This window comes from Calonectris borealis, chromosome 9 (genome assembly GCF_964195595.1).
Source record: "Calonectris borealis chromosome 9, bCalBor7.hap1.2, whole genome shotgun sequence".
In the NCBI taxonomy this organism is placed as follows: Eukaryota; Metazoa; Chordata; class Aves; order Procellariiformes; family Procellariidae; genus Calonectris; species Calonectris borealis.
This window is the reverse complement of record NC_134320.1, coordinates 15,205,079-15,223,391: the sequence shown is the minus strand read 5'-3', so window position 1 is coordinate 15,223,391 and position 18,313 is coordinate 15,205,079. Positions and strand designations below refer to the sequence as shown.

At 46.7% G+C, this 18,313-nt stretch overlaps 1 protein-coding gene across 5 annotated transcripts in view; it reads left to right on the top strand.

Annotated features, from left to right (window-relative positions):
* BDH1 (3-hydroxybutyrate dehydrogenase 1) overlaps window positions 1–18,313 on the top strand; it is an 18,866-nt gene extending 553 nt beyond the window's left edge. Inside the window, exons 2-8 of one of the 5 annotated variants that reach the window (XM_075158370.1) lie at window positions 878–1,009; window positions 4,040–4,112; window positions 5,579–5,689; window positions 10,030–10,171; window positions 11,757–11,909; window positions 13,316–13,810; window positions 17,586–18,313. In XM_075158370.1, coding sequence (XP_075014471.1) covers window positions 927–1,009; window positions 4,040–4,112; window positions 5,579–5,689; window positions 10,030–10,171; window positions 11,757–11,909; window positions 13,316–13,785 — 1,032 coding nt within the window. In that variant the 5' untranslated portion in view covers window positions 878–926 and the 3' untranslated portion in view covers window positions 13,786–13,810; window positions 17,586–18,313. The other 4 variants (XM_075158368.1, XM_075158369.1, XM_075158367.1 and 1 more) reach the window with 4 other exon arrangements.

The following is an 18,313-nucleotide window of genomic DNA, read 5'->3' as shown; positions in this document are numbered from 1 at the left end:
TTGCGTGGGTAGCAGCCGAGCTCTCGAATTCGATCAAAAACCCTGAATTTCTGAGGATTACCGGAGCCAGCTAGTCCTCCGGAGCCTAGCCCTCTCCCTTCCGAGCTTGGTGCCCCACCACTGCTCTTTTTGTGGTAATTTCACTGGTTTTTAGTCGAGGCCTCTTTCCCGCCAGGCCCCGAAGCTCCCGCAGCAGCAGGCCAGCCTTCGGCAGAGATGCAAATAAGCCCTAACAATTAGATACCGTTTTTCTGCTTTAATAAAGGAGGCTGCGCATTAAGCTGGGGAGATGTTTTTTGTGCGCTGGATCGGTTTTATCCAAGATGAGTAAGGTTGAAATTAACTTTATGTACTTAACTCTTGTTCTTGAGCTGTTTTCACCCCATAGTGAGTTGAGTGGTGATTCCCTGTGCATAGTCCAGCATCACCGGCTACTTAATTACAAAGAATTTTTTAACCGCATGGCTGTACTAGCTGTAAAGCCCAAGGATTGCTCTGGGAACATATAACATCGCCAGTGACTTGAAGTTATATTTTAGTTTTAAATTATTTCATATAGCTCACTTGAAATAATTTATTCCATTTAAGTACCTTAATTTTTAGCTGTTTCAGAGAATACGGTTAAAGATCCATTAAAGATGGAGAAGTTGACATTTTCTTTAAATGCCTCCCTGCTTGTCAGTTTACTCATAATCTTTTTCCTTAGTTAAAAGCATCTTGAGGTGATTGAAGGTTGAGCTGTTTATCTCAGTGTGAGGGACTGCAAGGGGGGAAGATGAGTTCCTTTGGACTTTATTTTCTTGTTGAAATGCATGGAGTCAGCATGACTTACAAAATAATTGAGCAACTAAAACAGAGGTGCTATCTTGTATTGCAGAGCTAAGGGAGAACAGTCTTGCTGTTGGTAGGGTGCGTTAATTGAAAGCATGCTGGCTACCAAGCTGTCCCGGCCTCTCCTGAACTTCTCTGTGAAAGCCCTGAATTTCAAGAACCCAGGGAATGGCTTCGGGTAAGTAACTCGGTGGAGAAGAAGAAGGAGTGGGATCTTGAGTGAAGCACACATCAAGGGCTCATTTGATTTCAGTGGGACAGTTTATTTACAGAATCACAAGATGGTTGAGCTTGGAAGGGACCTCTGGAAGTCATCTGGTCCAACCCCCCTGCTCAAGCAGGGCCTCCTAGAGCTGGTTGCCCAGGACTGTGTCCAGACAACTTTTGAATATCTCCAAGGATGGAGACTCCACAACCTGCCTGGGCAACCTGTGCCAGTGCCCAGTCATTGAGCTGAGCACGGAGGAGATGGAGTCTATATGCAAGGAGGGGTTGGCAACGTGTTTTTTTACACTTGGACAAAAGGGGGTTGAGTAGAGCATTAATTCAGTGTCAAGCAAGGATTTATTCCTGAATATCAGCAAGTAGGCCTTGCTGCAGTGCAAGGAACTGTCATAAATTTTTATGACTTCATTAAAGAGCCAGTGAATCACATGAAATGAGAGGGAAAGTTGAGAGGGAGGGTTTTAGTGAGAAATGGAGGTGGGCTGAGTAATGAAGCTGTTTTTTTCTGAACATGAACAGAAAATTGCCTACCTAACTCTAATTCCCCGCTCTGAAAAAAATACGTTTTATATTGATACATGATGGGAACCTTACTAGTCCAAATTCAGAGCAAGTTGAGTGCTTTCACTGCTTTGCTTTAGAGCAGGGTTCCCCAACAATGGTGCGTGTACCACTAATTGTACGTAAGCCATTTAAAGGTGGCTCATGGCCTGCTAAGCAGGAACTGCCACCTCCAGTGTTGTTCTGCTGCTGTTGATAGTGGTGTCCAGCACCATCACTGTCAAGGATGGCTCCCGCAACAGGGAGTTGTAGAGACCAAAGATAGCTCAGCTGTTAAAGATTTCCTGTGCAAACAGACATAGGCCTTTTATCTCCCATTTACTCCACACACACCAAAGCTGCACCTGCAGGAATCTGCTGTGGCCTTAAAAATACAAATTAATGCTTTATTAACTTGATAAAAGAATTCTCAGCATATTCTTTTTTTTTTTTTTCCTTCTTCTTCTTTTGTTTTGCTTATGGTGTATTTGTGCTTTGTGCATCTTGTACTCAGGGCAAAAATGTGTTGCATTTTTTGAAGTACCCACAAGCTGCTAAACCTGAAATGGAAATCCAGCTGTTCATCTGAAAGGCAGTGTTGTTGCTATACCAGTATCTTAATGCATTGAGGAAGCATTCATCTTCATGTAACTGAACAAAAGCGAATGCATGGTTACAAGCACAGATCCAATTCGAGGACCATTGGGGCATTTTAAAAGTCTCAGTTGTTGTCTCTAGAATGACAAAAATGGCTCATGGTACATTAGTGTACTGTCGGGGGGCTAACATCGCATACGCATCGTAGCTGTTTCCTCTGGTGACATTCCTGCTGATCAGCAGCCAGCATCTATTTGATGCCCTTGCCTTCAGGTCAAGGTAGGCAGAATGTCAAGTAGTTATTCTCTACAGGTTATTGTGAACAGAGTGCAGCAAATCAGTGCTCTGCAGTGAAATAACAGGACCAGACATGACACTAAAAAATAAAAATCAGGTTCATGCAACTAAAAGAAATGTTATGAACATTTCTGGGCACTTTGAGACACACCAAGCAGCTTATTGTTGAGATGAAAGTTCCAAGCCAGGATTGCAGGTCAGTGATGTTAACAGAGACTTGTGTCTGGGGACTGACCTTTGCAGCAATTAAATTGGCTGTAGCTATTTTAAGAGCTGATTGGGCTTGTGACGCTCAAAGTTAGAAAAAGAGCTAAACTGTTGCAGGAAGGTGAGCGGACACCATTGCCTGAATATAAATCAGCTCCTTTCCCATCTGGCTTAAAGCTTCTGCCCTAGCAGACCCTTTTTCTAGCCTTGTTTTCCCAAGATGCAGCTCAGAGGCTTGAATGTTTGCAGATTGCTGTTCAGTGTAGCACAGGTCACCCTGGGAGTGCCTGTGATGTCTGAGCAGGAGATAATTGTGAATGATTATGCAAATTCACTTAGAAGACAGAAGAGCAGCCTGGAAGATAAGCTCCGCTGAAGGATCGATGTTGTTAGTGGGACCAGAGGTAGATGAAGTACAGCAGGTCTAGGTGAAGGCCAGAAGGCTCTGGAAGGGCGATGTCAGTGCCCAAAGCAAAAATGAAAAAGCTGATACAGTCCAGAGAGGCGGCTAGCAGGGACAGAGGCTAGGGGCACTCTGATGTGATGTCTAGGCCCAGTTTTGATGAATGGGGACAAGACCTAAGACAGTCTGATGCTACTGGTAGCATAGCTTTTCTAAATAGAATCTTACTTCCCGGAAGGCATTGTTGCTTTGCTCTGGTCTATCTTTGTGAACAGGGTTTATCTTCCTGGGGGTGAGACATGCTATGTGGAGGAGCTTCAGATGTGCATGGCAGGTATTGCTCAAAGTAGTGTCTCTTAGCTTAAACAGTTGCAAAGAGGGGATATAAAATCTAAGAGTATCTAATGGGTAGTCGCTGCAGCGAAGAAGTGTCATCCAAAATGACAGAAGGGTGGAGCTGTGTGTAAAAGCAGTGAGATAGATCCAAGCAAATTTGACCTTAGGCTGGATATAAGAGACAATGCCACAGCAGAGTACTTTCATCAGACAAATGAATAACTTCTCCTACCCCAGCTTTGTGCAACTCTAAATGAGAGTGGTTTTGCTGTTGGAAATGAAAACACTATACTGCCCATTTTGTGGGTGGAAGCAGATCTGTGCTTCCAGAGCGGGAGCTATTTTAGAATTCTTGCTAAAATCCAGAGAGCTGCAACTGGAAATAGCATCAAGGTCTTTTGAGAAACAAATGTTTCATACTGTAGGAAACACACAGGCTCAGACTAAGGAGAACTGTAGACTGGATTCCGTCTTCTCAAATGACAATCTACATAATGTATATAGGCAACACTACGTTCCTTTTCATGTTTATGCTGCAGCACCAGGGTACGGACAAGATATTCCATGCCTGATTATTCTGTTGTTTGTTTTTTTTTTTAACAGGCCTGTGCAAAGATTTTGCTTCCCTCTCTTGTCCCCATGTGGCAGCCGCTCTTATGCAAGTGAAGTCGATCAGGTGAGTGTGATTGTGGTTTCCAGGAACTAGTTATGCTGAGCTGGGGGTTTAAAATCCCTGAAGCCTGGTGACTAAATTCTTCTTCCCGATTTGCCAGAAAGACTCTGAGCTGGAGCTCTCCAACATACTCCACATTCTTTCCTAGCACAGAGCTTCCACTGACGTAGCACGGTACATGCTGCTAAGGATGGAAATAAACAATCAGACTAGTGGGTTTTTCTATTTTTGGAACTCACTCAGCAGATGAAATCTTCCACCTTAGAGTGGAGAGAATTTGCATGACAAATTCTTAATAAAGCACTCTTTCTGGAGTATGGTTGTGTAAAGAGACATAAATAAATCGGTGTGTCCTCACCTCTTGTTCTGGAGAGTGGGCCTCTTCTTTAACAGCCCTTTCCTTGAAGGCGCTAACTTGCCAAGAAAGTGCCTGACAAAAAGGAGAGGGATGTTTTGCCCTCTTGCCTGTCTGGTGGCACAGAACTCAGCACTGTAGCAGTGCTAGAGCATGCACATCTTGCTCCGTAAGCCTGGAACAGAGTCTCAGAGGAATTCAGATATGGCCCTTGCATTGCTGCTGGACTTCCAGCGTGACCCTGATCAGTCTCGGTGTATGCCGAGGAAAGCCAAATTTCTGGTTTGTTAAAAGAGATGAGTTGGAATGAATTGCAAGTAATTATTACCTAATCCCACCGACAGCAGTACCTTGCTGCATGTGTACTTGTTGCTGCTGGAATTTCTGATACACCATGCAATTTTTAACCTGTCACTTAACTGCTGCCTCTCTTTGGGTTAGAAGAACGTGTTTGGAGAAGGAAGGAGGTGTACTTCTCCTATTTAAATTGTAAGTTGGAAAAATAAGAAGACCAAAAGCAAACAAAAAGACTGATGACCAACTGGTCTTAATTTCAAATATTAAACCCACTTGATTCTCCTTAGCTTTTAAAACCCAGCACTAGACGGTTTACATGCTAGAGAGAGAAAGATAAGTGAGCAGTCAATAAGGTTAATCCATATCCTTCCTCCAGTCAAGCTATCTTCCCCACACCCTACGGGCTGCATGGCACAGAATAGTGGACTCCTGCCTGCTTTGAACATACAGGAACAGTTCCTACTGTAGGGAAAACATTTCTTGGGAACTGTCTGGTGTATTTTCAGATTTCAAGATGGGTGTGAACTGCCAGAGAATGGTGGTTTGCTTGGACTCTTTGCCTTGGGAGTCTGTTGCCAGAGGTGCTGAACTCTCTGTGTTGGGAGGACAGTGATCCTGCCTCACTTGAGGGAACTCGGTATGAAACCTTCGTTTCTTGTCTGCAGGAGGCACTGGGTGGCAGTAGCTGGCAATGAGTGTAGAGAACGTCCCTGGAACGGAGTGCTCCTGGCCAAGGACATGCTTTTGTTCTGTGCACTGCAAATCACTGATTTCAAATACTCAATTCCAGTGCGTTTTGTTCTGTTTTGTTTTGCAGATTGGCAGCAGAGCTGTGCTTATAACAGGTTGTGACTCAGGGTTTGGATTTGCCTTGGCCAAGCACCTGCATGCCAAAGGCTTCATTATTTACGCTGGCTGCCTGCAAAAGGTAGGGAAAACAAAAACTGTATTCTTCACCTGTGGCACATGCGCAGCCACGTAGCAAATCCAACCTTCCCTCTCCACTCTGTACAGCTTTCTGCCAAGGAGAGGGAGGGTGGTTGGTAGCCCAAAGAGAAAGACGTGGGTGCTTGAATTTCATAGAGCATAACCTGGTCTAGACCAGAACCAGGACTGAATGGTATCTAGGGAGGTTCTTATTTGAATCACAACATTGTGGTCTATTCCATATCTGATGGACTAGAATCCCAAATCTAATTTTATAAGCAAATTTTGGGATCCGGTTGAGACTGGACCTTTGGCCGTGCTCTCAGACTATACATATTTATGCAGGGTTTATTTTGATTGATTGTGACATACACCAAGCCACCAATGATTTTATGGCATGTGGTATGAGCATATTTTTCTATATTCATGAGTACAGCCATGCCTCAGTATGTATTGAGGGTCTCCTGAAATCGCTTGTGAAGGCGATAGAGTTTCAATAGTGCAAATGAGAACAGAATCAGGCCACAAATAGCTTCCTGACGCAGTCTTGATACACTCTCCAGGAGCGCTCTGTATGGCAGTCAGAGATGCCTGGTCATGGAGAATAGGAGAGAGCGTTATCCTTTCTCTCCTTATGAAGCACTGCGCTTTTTTGGCTGCATGGCCATTTCCCAACAGAAACAAACTTACTCCTCGGGATATCCTGGGGTGGGTCAGTTATTTTGATCTTCTATCTCACTCATCACTATAAATGTATCTTGAATAGTTTTATTATTTAAAGAGAATTTGCCAGGTGTTTTTTAATGTTTTCAATACTCTTTCTGCTGTTAATTTTTCCATTATTACTAAGTTTTGCTTAAATTATAGTTTCTTTCTGCTGCATTTTATCAAAAGAGAAGTTTGTGTTTCGATGTGGTGTCCCTTGTGGTGTCTCAGCTTTGGGTCAAGGGTTTATTTGTTAACCTGGGCTCCCTCTACAGGCTTCACAGCAGAACAAGACACTTCTTACAAATTGCTGCTTTTCAAAAGGTGTCAAGGAGAGGGTAGATAGTACTTTTTCAGCAGATGTTTCTACTCAGCTTTTGTAACTGAAGATCAACATTAGAGAATAGAAGAACGTTGCAGACTTAAAAACCACTGTTTAGAATAATAGCCTGCCTCTATGTTGACAGGAGCCAAAAATTTCAGAGCTGCAAAGTTACTTCTGGGTTTCACTTCCTCTGCCTGAGCTGCTAGAAAGACCTGATTTTCAGTGAGCATGTCTTTAACCGTCACTGAAACCTCCCTTCCATTTTGGTGTCTTCAGTACTCGTTCTACTGAATTCATGTTAGTGGAAAATCTTGGCCTCTGACAATTTTAGCATAAGCTGACATGCAGCAGCATGCCAGAACTCTTTTAGGCTTTAGGATCAGTATTTATTTCCTCACCAAAAATCAGCAGAAAGCTTTGCTGTATCACTGTGTAATTAAATACTGCTTCTTTAGCTGGACTCACATCCCATGTTCCAAAATCTGTGTGACTATGGCAAGACTGGTAACAGCAGTTATCATCAGAAAAACACTGTAAAATGCCAAAGCTCCTTAGTTAACAGGTTGGCGTCCTATGTGTCTTCAGGCCATATACTTTATGTAGAACTGCTCTGTTGAACTAAAACAACTCCAGGAGACAGAGCTGATTTCTTATTGTGCCACAGGTTTCACTAGCAAAATCACAAGCAGAATTCTGATCAGACTGTAAATATTGTTGGTGCTGATTTTAGGGGCAGAAAAAGCCAGGTGTGTTTTTAGATACCTCCTGGTGTGGAGGTAGAAATAAGAAGCATCATCTTTTGCTTGGGGGTGTATTTGACCTAGCCCTGACAGAGAGAAAATGACTATGAAACTTCAGTGTTATTTTCATGGGACTGTTTTTCACAGCTGCACATCAGAAGCATCTCCAGCTTGGGGAGCCATCGTGTCCTCAGGGTACGCACTGTTCTTAGGAGCGTCGTGTCCTTATTGCAGATTAAAAGTGTGTGCAGTGCTGACTCTTCATCAGGAAAGGTTTCCTAGAGTGGCCAGATCCTGAGCGCCTGACTGTATTTTTACTGAAGGAAACCTGAGAGAAGTGTTCAGAGGCACGACTAAGGGGAGCCCAAGGATGGATCTGTGCTAACAGTGTGCTATTTCACACACAGTTTCCTCCTAACATTTTCACTGGCAAATATATTCATGTGAGAGTTGTGTTGATGCTTCATTGCCAAAAGACAGTGGTAGACTGGATCCAATGAATGATCACGCTGCAGCTGTCTTATTTTTCCCTCTTTGGTTAATAGCTGGAGGAGCCAGCTGACACAAGATGAAGAAGGTATTTTTCCATCAGTATCTGTTACCAGTGGACATATGTGATGTTTGTCACGGCTGTCAGGAGTGTGGTGGAACCCCTGTTTGCTTTGCTTTGTGTGCTCAGGCCTGTTGGGGCTTGCAGGGGGATGAGAAGGCAGAGGTTATCTGAGCAAGCCAGCATGCAGGCCAGTTACTGTAGGGCTCAACAAGAGTGCTCAAAGCCACATACCACTTCAAGGACACACTGATAAAGAAACAAGCTGAAGCCTGTGGGCCGTAGAGGGTGACTATGGAAAGAGGAAGATGGGGCAGCGGTGTGCTTTTTCCGTATGCAAGAGCTGGGTCCTCTTGCCATGGGGCCAGTGTACCCTGGGACTGACAGCAGAGATGTACTGGTCTCTTGGCGTAGCATGAGAAGGTCCTTCTACTGCTGCGTATGGGCCCAGGGGTTGTGGGACAGGCTGCGTCCCATGCAGGAGAGCATGGCACAATCACAGGGTGCCTGACTTAAATACCACCCGTCTGCCCTTTCTGAAGAGCCAAGGGAATTGCCCTGTGGGTCTGGGTTAATGCCCAGAGTCCAGCTCTTGGCCAGGATCCCAGCCCCAAGGGTCCCTGTCCAAGCACCTAGCTGCATGTGGGTGGGAGGGCAGGAGGGATGTTGGCTTGCTGAGCCAACCCTGTAAGGGAGGAAGAAGAGGATGCTGTGAAGATCCCAGTAGAGCTTACGAGGCCTCGGAGGTTGGTGTGTTGCTGTGGCCCAGAGATTTTGTAGCACCTCGCAGACCTGGGATCGGGGAAAGAAGCACCTTGGCCTTATAGTTCTTCCTCTTCCCTTTAGCCATATCTGCTGTTTCCAAGGGGCTTGCATGCTTGCATTTGCTGATTCCCTATTGGCATTCCCAGATGAGCCACTTGTATGCTTTTCAATGCTTTACCATACACACCGGCTTCGGCACCACAGTGCCTTTGAGTGAGCAGCAAACTTAGCACAAAACTCTATTTTCAGTCACCATTAGAAGCAAACACCACTAAGCTGTGCATGGAACTTTTAACTGCTCCATTTTTATGTGTTATGCTTCCGTGTGAAGAGAGTGCAGTAGTTGCCTTTTGCTGGCAACTTGTCCCCCCTTGAAGGGACTAGCTCTGGGCATGGCAGCCTTCTTGTTAGCAGCGTCTAGCCCATGTGAAAGGTATCTCGAGGGTTGGCCACAGTTACATGGCTGGGCTGTGAGTGGATCTGTGTATATTGGGGGAATCTGTTGTTCTAAGAAGTTCTAAGGACAAAAAAGGAGTGGAGATGGGAAATGGGAGTGAGAAAAAGCTCATGGGGGGAGGCAGAGAAAAGAGCAAGATGCTGGAAAAGACACTGGTGGGAATTGCTAGGAGGCAGCCTGTGTCAGGCATCTGATGATCAGACTCTGTAGAAGTCCACTGGAGACAGTAGGTAGGTTTCCAGGCAGTGGGACCTGGGTGCGTAGATCAGCCAAAGGGAGAGAGTAGTGGGCAGGCAGTCTCTCTTCTAGGACTGTCACTCCCAGAGCTGGCAACGTGATTGAGAAGCACATGCAACGTACATGTGCAGCCACTCACCGGCTATTTTATATCATTCCCCCGCCAAGCTATTTGCTGTGTCCCATATGCAAGCCAAAGTGAGGATGGCACCACATTCCCACCGCTGCGGTAGCGGGGCGTAGCTTGATCTCAGGAGCTTGTACTGGGCAGAAGTTGCCTTGCTGGGGCAGATCCAGCTCTGGCTGCTTTCTTGGTGGTCAAAGCAGTTTGCCCCAGCTGACTCGGTGGCAGGGCTCATGGTCAGATGGAGACGCTCGAGGAATGGTGTTCTGCTGCAGGAGCAGTCCCGTCTGTTCCCCTTCCTCTTAGAGCTGCAGGAGTGTCCTGATTATTCTGTGACTGCCCTGTGCACACCTTTGCTTGATTTGATGGCTGCTATGCATTTGATATTCTACACAAGCTCTTTGGCCAGATTCAAACCAGCGCTTTCTTCCCCTCTAGGTCAAAGGAGATGGTGGCTCCAAGGATCTGGACAACATGAAAAGTGATCGAATGAGAACTGTCCAGCTCAATGTCTGTGACAGCAAAGAAGTGGATCGAGCAGTGGAGCACGTGAATAGCAGCCTGGAGGACCCAGAGAAAGGTAGGTGCGTGCAGTGGGCTCTAAGGTCACATAGGTGGCAGGAGCTCCCTCAGCTGGGCTCTGAGAGCATTTTCAGGGCATATTTCACAAGCTGAGCATATGATTGAAGGGCACAAAGCTTTGAGGAGCAGCAGCGCAGAGCAAATGGCCTGCTTAAAATGTTGTGTCATATCAGAAAGCAGCTTCCCACTTAAGACACCATCTACAAAGAAAACTGCTTTTTTATCCACGAGCTTCTATAGGGAGAAATTAGTAGAAATCAGGGTGGTGTTCAAGGTCCTGGGATTAGTGCTTTATTCCTGTGACCTGAAGTTTATTCTGACTCCCTTTATGTTCTAAAACCTGGCCAGTGCCCAAAGATTGGAGATTAGTAACAAAAATGTCTCCCCCAAACTTTCGAAAGGCAAAGGAAATGGACAGGTTTCCCAAAGGATTTCCCCTGAAGCCAGCTGAGTATTTAATGCCATTGCAGATACTACCATATATTACAGATTTCAGAGTTCAGGGAGTAGCTGTAACTGACTTTCTTAGCCTGCCTACCTCATTCTGCTGAGGTGACGACAGCAAATTCTGCTCCAGTACTGTGAAAATCCCAGTTGCTCATGCATTCCTGAAACCTTTCCACCCTTTGGTGAACTACATTTTTCCCCTGTAGAACAACCCATGAAGGTTGTTTAGAAGCAGAACCACCAGTAATGTTTTATGTTGGATTTTGCATAAACCTATTTCTTTTACTTTTCTTTGTATTTAATTTTTATATATGGATCTTCTATATAAATTAAGTTTTCTAGCCCTATATTCTCAAGCATAGGCCAGGATGAAGTTGCCTTTTCTGGGCTGCTTCTGAGAACACAAATCTGGACGCAGTCAGTCAACAGATAACAGTGAGTTTTTCTACACAGCAGAGAGAAGCCATCCCGGCCCTTTCTCAGGCTGTTTCCTTTGCAATTAGACTATTATATGAAGGGAGTTCATTTGATTCCAAATTCCTTTTAAATCTTTCTTTTCATTGCCAAATGAGTTGGTAGCTTCAGTTGTTGCCATCTTGGTTGCAGCAGAATAAAAGGGAGAGGCCATGGCATGCGTGCCCACCCATGTCCACCCATGCCCACATCCCCCTTCCCAGCATTGCAGACATTCTAGTTCTTATGGTGACACAAGGGATTTTACTTCAAAAGAATTACTCTTTTGTTTCTTACAAGGTCTTTCCTATTCTTATTATTGGCATTTAGAGACTATATTTTGCTTATTTTAAAAAAATCAGGACAGATAAAAAGAGAATGGCAAGGAGAACAGCTTAGACAAGGCTGAAGTTCTCTGTTTGTCGGCTCAGAACTTCCTGGGAAGCCTTATTCATGGTACTTTGTGGCTGCAGTGTTGGGCAGTACAGTCAGATCCTGATTGTGGTTATATTTGCTCAGGAGGCTGAGGATCGCTCTGCACTCTCCTCTGTCTGGCTTTCATCTTTACAGGTCTTAATGAAAAGCTCTGTTGTGTGGTTCCATAATCTATTCGCAAGGCCTTTTCCAAGCTGCTCTCATTAGTGTCCCAGAGGGAAAGCTTTCTGCTTGATTTTGTCTTCCAGGGCTCTGGGGGCTGGTTAACAATGCTGGGATCTCCACATTCGGGGAAGTAGAGTTCACAAGCATGGACACCTACATGGAGGTAGCTGAAGTGAATCTGTGGGGGACTGTGCGAACCACCAAGGCTTTTCTCCCGCTCATCCGGAGGTCAAAGGGTGAGTGATCTCCTCCAGACCAGCACTCCCTGGAGCAGGTCCTCCATCCTGCCCCATGTCTTGCTGTGTTAGAGGCCAAAAGATCTATTAAGCTTGTCTGTGCACCATTGGCCACCTTCATACCTTTACAGAGAGAATGTGACCCACAGCATACACACAAATGACAGATTTCCTAACCACTCGGAGTTACACAGCAAGGCAGCAGTCCTGAAAACCAGTTATTATTTCTTTCCCATCTGTGCTGCCTCCTCCTGCAACATCCCTCGCAAGATCTGATCCATCATACCTTCTTTTACCTGTTCAGAAGCTGCAGCTCACCATAAATTCCAGTGCCAGGAGCAATCCTCCCCTCTATACAAAAACCAGCTGTGCCAGTGCTGGGCAGGGTGGGCAGCAGCAGTGTACTATGATATGCATCTTGCAGGGAAGTTGTCAGCTGTGCGCTGTGTTACTTTGGGAGCTTGTAACGTATGAGAGGTGGGGTTTGTACAAGAAAGGAACACAGAGCTGGAGCTCGCATGGGTCTCGGCATAAAGGGGCAAAAGCTTTCCTGTACTGGGGCCAACTACCTGACTAAATGAGAATATTTTTTACCTTGAGGCATCCACAGACGTTAACAATGTTGGTTTCATAGTCCTGTGCTGCAGACCTGGGCTGTATGTGGCCCAGGGAGCATTTCTTACACCATGGAAGGGTATCCATTTCTGTGGTCAAAGTTTCTTTTTCTAACCCAACTCAGCAATGAGCACTGATAGAAAGTACAGAGAACTGCAACCTCTTGTTAGACTGCAGCATCCACAATCTCCTACCAGCAGTCTTCCCAAACAAAATGGATGGCTTCTGGAGAGGAGAAAGGCCCCAGCTCTGTGCTCGGAGCCATAATCCAGCTGTCACACAGAAAAGGGTGCAGTGGACTTAGACTGCTCTGCTGATTGTGGTGCAGGAGCAATCCATTCCCTTTTAAGAGGCAGACACTATAAGCCACCACTGGGCTCCTAGATTTTGTGCCTTTGACTTGCAAATAAACAAGCTCAGCCTTGGTGCCAGAGGCTTTCTCTGCTGCAGCTTCTTCATGTCTGGGCTCAGCCCTGATGGCTGCTGAGCAATCCTGTTTCCCACCGTGCGCGTTCTGTCAGCCTCTTCTGTGTTCCCTGTAGCGCTGAGCTTTGTGTGTCACCATGTGCCTGTGCCCTCAGGTATAACGAGCCAGGGAGCACAAGCGATGGGCTTGTTCTCCTGCCCGAAGGCCGTTGCATAGGACAGAAATGCTCGGATGGAGCCACCAGCAGGTCTGCCAGGCAGCCCTTAGATACGCACGTTCAGAAATCTCTTGGGTGGTACGTGTCGGGTATCTGCTTTGGATCAGGTACCACAGCTCAGCTGTGCTTTGCCTGGCCTCTGCCTAGGTCGTGTGGTGAACATCAGTAGCATGATGGGTCGGATGGGCAGTCCTGCCCGGTCACCGTACTGCATCACCAAGTTTGGCGTGGAAGCCTTCTCCGACTGCCTGCGGTACGAAATGCAGCCCCAGGGAGTAATGGTCAGCATCGTGGAGCCTGGCAACTTCATAGCTGCCACCAACCTGTACAGCCCCGAGCGAATCAAAGCCATAGCCGACAAAATGTGGGACGAGCTCCCTGAGATAGTGCGCAAAGACTATGGCAGGAAGTACTTCGATGAGCAGGTCAGCAAGATGGAGACGTACTGCAACAGCGGCTCGACAGACACCTCGCCGGTCATCGAAAGCGTTGCCCACGCACTCAGCTCCACGACCCCTTACACCCGCTACCACCCCATGGATTACTACTGGTGGCTGCGCATGCAGATCATGACACACATGCCTGCTGCCATTTCAGATCGGCTGTATGTCTATTGAGGCCTCATGCTCCTAAGCTACCCAGGTGGGAAATTTGTTTTAAAAAGAGCATTGTACACACTTCCCATTAGTTGTTTTTAAATTTTTCTAACCTCATTTCAGAGTACTGTATTTTAGCTCTAAAGGGTTCATTTAAACATCTGACATAACCTAAAGGGCAGTAATTTGCAAAGGATGCTTCATAGGCGGGAATAAGTTATGTTTGTGCAGGGACATTGATTCTTTGCTATTTATTTCATGTAATCTCTTTTTTTTCACATCAAATGTCAAGTTAAAATCATCATTTAAACTGCAATTGCTCTGAAGTGTTTTCAGAATAATTTCTGCTGATGGCTGAACACAATCTTCACAATTCCTGCCTAGGATGCAGCCTTCACAGCATTAAACAGAGGCCCTCCATGCTGTAATGGCAAACCACTGCTTCCTGATGACAAAGAGTGTCCAACAGACTTTTCCAGGCCTGGTCACAGTAGCCCAAGGCAGAGCAGAGACTTCTTTAATTTGGGGATCAGAATGCTCGAGGTGCTGGAACTGAGCAGCTGACCCTGTCTCTTTCTCTTTTAGAATTATACTGATGAAACCTTAGAGAAAAGGAACCAGTATGCTTTTCTTGTATGCTTTCTTGCAAAGGAGTTCAGCGATTCAGGGACTCAATCCTGCAGACCTTTTCCACAGGAGTTTCTTACTCGTATGAGCATTCCCATGAATGTGAGCAGCTTTACGCACAGAACTGCAGGCGTCAGGATTGGCCCATAGTAACATTTATCTTCTCTTAACAGTAATTGAATGTCAACTCCAGACTTAGTTTGGAGAACAGTTTCACTCCAGCTCCTATAATTCGCGAGGATGACCGCTGAGCGGAGGGAAGCAGAGAAGGTTATAGTCACATCAGCGAATGCCGTTCTTACCAGGGACCTCAGAGTTACACCGAAGTATTTGTACAGCACCTTGCACAGAAGGGCCTTAACCCCGACCGGGGCCTCTAGGCACTATTGCAGTGCAGGTGATGGTAACAGTAATAGCTTTCATTGAAGGAGTCACTGAGCTGAAATACATCTAACGTGATACAAATCTAACAGAACGTCCATAACAATAAAGTTAACTTTAAGAGCAGTTTCATTTCCATGATGGTTGTTTACATGTCTGAGAAACATTTGTTTTGTACTGTAAGAAAAGAAAAGAAAAAAACCATAAAAGAGCCTTTCATGGGAAAATGCGGAAAGAGTTAATTTTTTTTAAGCTTGAAAGGCAAAAACCAAACAAGTAATTAAAATACCATTGTTAGCAAAGTTAAAGAGAAGGGATCTCACGTGCTCTAGTAACATACCGTGACATGATCAAACTCCTTTGGCTTAATAAATGTATACATGAATGCTAACATAATTCAGAGGCTCCCTCTCTTTATTTTTTTAATATTTAAGGTGAAAAGCTCATGTTGGTTAGTGGTGTCTTTCCGTTTGGTGAGGTTCATGCCTGTTACGCATACACACTGCATTCAGAGGCTGCTTCGCAGTCTTGGGTCTTACATGTCCGTGTTGGACAGTGCAAGACTTCTATAGGAGCACCAGATGTATCCTGCATCTCATGACAAATATGCCTAACCCCTGGACTCTGTGTATTCACAGCTCTTAAACCTGCATCTGTACCGGACTCCCACAGATTACAAAGGATTATTATGGATTATTCCCAGGGAGCGGGAAGAGAAACTGATCTCTGAAGAGGGGAGGGGGATGGCGGTGATTCAGCAGGGCCGGCACACAGCAGGTCACTGACAGCCCCAAAATAAAACCTTGGGAGAGACTTGTTGGCTTCGTGATCTTCTCCAGAGTACTAGCAGTGGTAGCTGCTCTTGTGGTAGCTGCAGGGAGGAGTATTGCCTCATTTCCCAATAAGCGGGCTTCTCTCTGGGACAAAACGTAAAAGTATGAACCACAAGAGACCCAGCAGGCACAGGGACTAACTTGCAACGCAGAGCAAAACACCTGGATAACAATGTTTGCTGCAGATGACACAGCAGAAGAAAAGCCTTTACAAGAAAAGTTCTTGTAGTCTACAAATTTAGCCCCAAGATGCTAAGTAACACAAAAAATCACGTAATTCTGCTTGGGATGCAAGGTCCCAATTTTACATGTACTGCTGGGTTTTAATACAGACAATGAAGTTAGATATGGAAAAGACTGAGTGCGCTGAGTTCTCTCAGTTTAGCTGAGACCCCGCGAGCAAACGTAGCAGACGTTTAACAGTACCACGTTCATTCCCAGCCAGAAAGATAAAGCCCAACAGTGATAACTGCCCTCACAGCTACGCAACATCTCTTCCGGAGGCTTCTGAACCCTTTTGCATGGGGTACCCACAGAGAGCTCTGAAGCTGTGCCACCGCCCTGGGGTGGAGGAGATGTAACGGTACTGCTGCCCTGCAGCATGATTCACAGGGGACCGAGTGGCCACAGATGATGGGGAGGCGACGGCCAGGGTGCTCCTGTGCATCACGGCCATTCCTAGGTTTTTGTGCGAGTTTTCCTGACGCTGGGAGAGTTTGGTAGCTGATTCGTGGTCAGGAGGGCAGCAAGCTGGCTAGTTTTCGTGCTGGGATCTTGGTAATCCCACAATTTCAGGGTTTGCCCTGAGAAGCGCATTAGAAGCTAATCCCCTCTGGTTTTGCATGACTGTCCTTACGACTCGGTGCGCTCTAGGTCCTGCCTGCATGGTGCCACCACGGCTCCTGGAATAGCTTCAGCCCACTAAGTTTATTAGAAAACTAAAAAGAACAAAAGCATAGCAAAAGAGGACTTGGCCAGGCACCTGATCCTCTGCACTCCCAGAGCTGCCTCAGTGGGAGCTTCTGCCCCCTCGGAGGAGCTGGGGAGCCTGGAGGGGTCAGTTTGCAGCGGTGCCCACCCCTGGGCTCTAGTCTGATCCCGGCTGGCTGGAGGCAGGGCTCTCTCTTCCCAAATTTCTTGCCAATCAAAGACGGTTGACAATGATACAACAGATCTCACCGTGCAGCATCCCTTGGGTAACCTGGAGTTAAAAATAACTTTCCCTGCTGTGGTGGGAGGCAGCAGCGATGGGGTAATTTTAACTACAGCTGTTAACATCTTCTGAGCCTTAATGAGGAAATCATGAAGTCTTACTCACTTGAGAACTTTTTGTTCCTAGTGATGAGGGTGGTGAATGCTGCTTTTGAGACCAGCAGTTAGTGACCCTTTATTGCCACATTATCTGGATGAAGTGCAGGGATTTCCCAGTAAAACAGAAAATCACCTCGCAGCCAGGAAGTCGCACAGCTTTAGGAGAGCGGGGCCCATGCCCGTGCCCCAGCTCCTGGTCCCAGCAGAGGCCTGGCCCAGGCTCCCCCCTGGGCAGACATCTCAGCCCTGAGAGTCTGGCTGAGACACAGTCCTGGGCTGGCAGTTCAGAAACAGGACGGCTCTGCATCCAGAAAAGAGGAGGGGACCACTTCAGTTCAGGCAGTGTTAAATTGCTGAGCGCAGAGTACCTGTCCCAACTGAATTAAATATAGCAACTAAATAGATACTGAATTAAATATACAAGTGGCTCCGTTGCTGAGTCGCAAAGTCAAATCCCTGTCCTGAGATTGGGCTGAAGCCAAGGGGCCTTGCTCCGAGGCGTATGTGCAGCTGCTGGCACTTCGGGAACCATGGCTTTGAAAAGAAAATACCTTTCCAGCAAACAGGAAGGGAATCATACCCATAACTCGCAGAAGATCTCACGACACCTCCCCGGGGAGATGCTGCTCAGGAACACAGCACTGGTTTCTCTTCCCTCTCTCCCAACAGCGACGTAGGGCTTGCCGTGCAGCCTTGGGGCGCTGCGGACTTACACCGGTGCCTCCCTGTGTGAGATGAAGCGCCAGCCTGGTACTACCAACGCAGCGAGTGGCAGGCGGCAGCAGCACCTCACGAGTTCATCCTCACCATGAATAAATGCAAGAACGGGGAGATGCCAGGGGCAGGAGCAGCCCGAGCACCCATCACACGGATGGCAGGTAGCGCTGGCTATGCCACCCCTTGCCCGTCACCACCTGTCACCTGGACATCCCAACCCTCGCTGGGCAGTGGGTGAAAGGGATGCTGTGAATCTGCCCTAATTTTGGCAATCAGCTGCGGTAGCGCACAGTCCATCAGCCGGACAGACTGACTGCCTGGAGCAGGCTCACCACCACCCCCTGCCAGCAGAGCGGTGAGGGTGGCAATGGCAAACATGGGGGTCCCCACTTGGCCTATGTTACTGGGGACTTCCACCCATGACCATGCAGAGAGGGACATGCAGTGGCACAGATGCCATTCTGCAGCTCCCCTGCAACCGGTGAGGGACAAGCGGAGGTCGTGGTCTACCACCTTCTACCTTCCAAAGGGCCTCAGGACTTCAGGACTGCCTGGAAAATCGCAAATCAGGCTGCTCTGCTCCCGCAGCCAGAAGGCAGCTCACGGCCGTCTGTGGGAAGCACAGGGGTGAGGAGTCTGGCTAAGATGTAGGTTGCTATCTTAAAATAATTTTTGCTAAC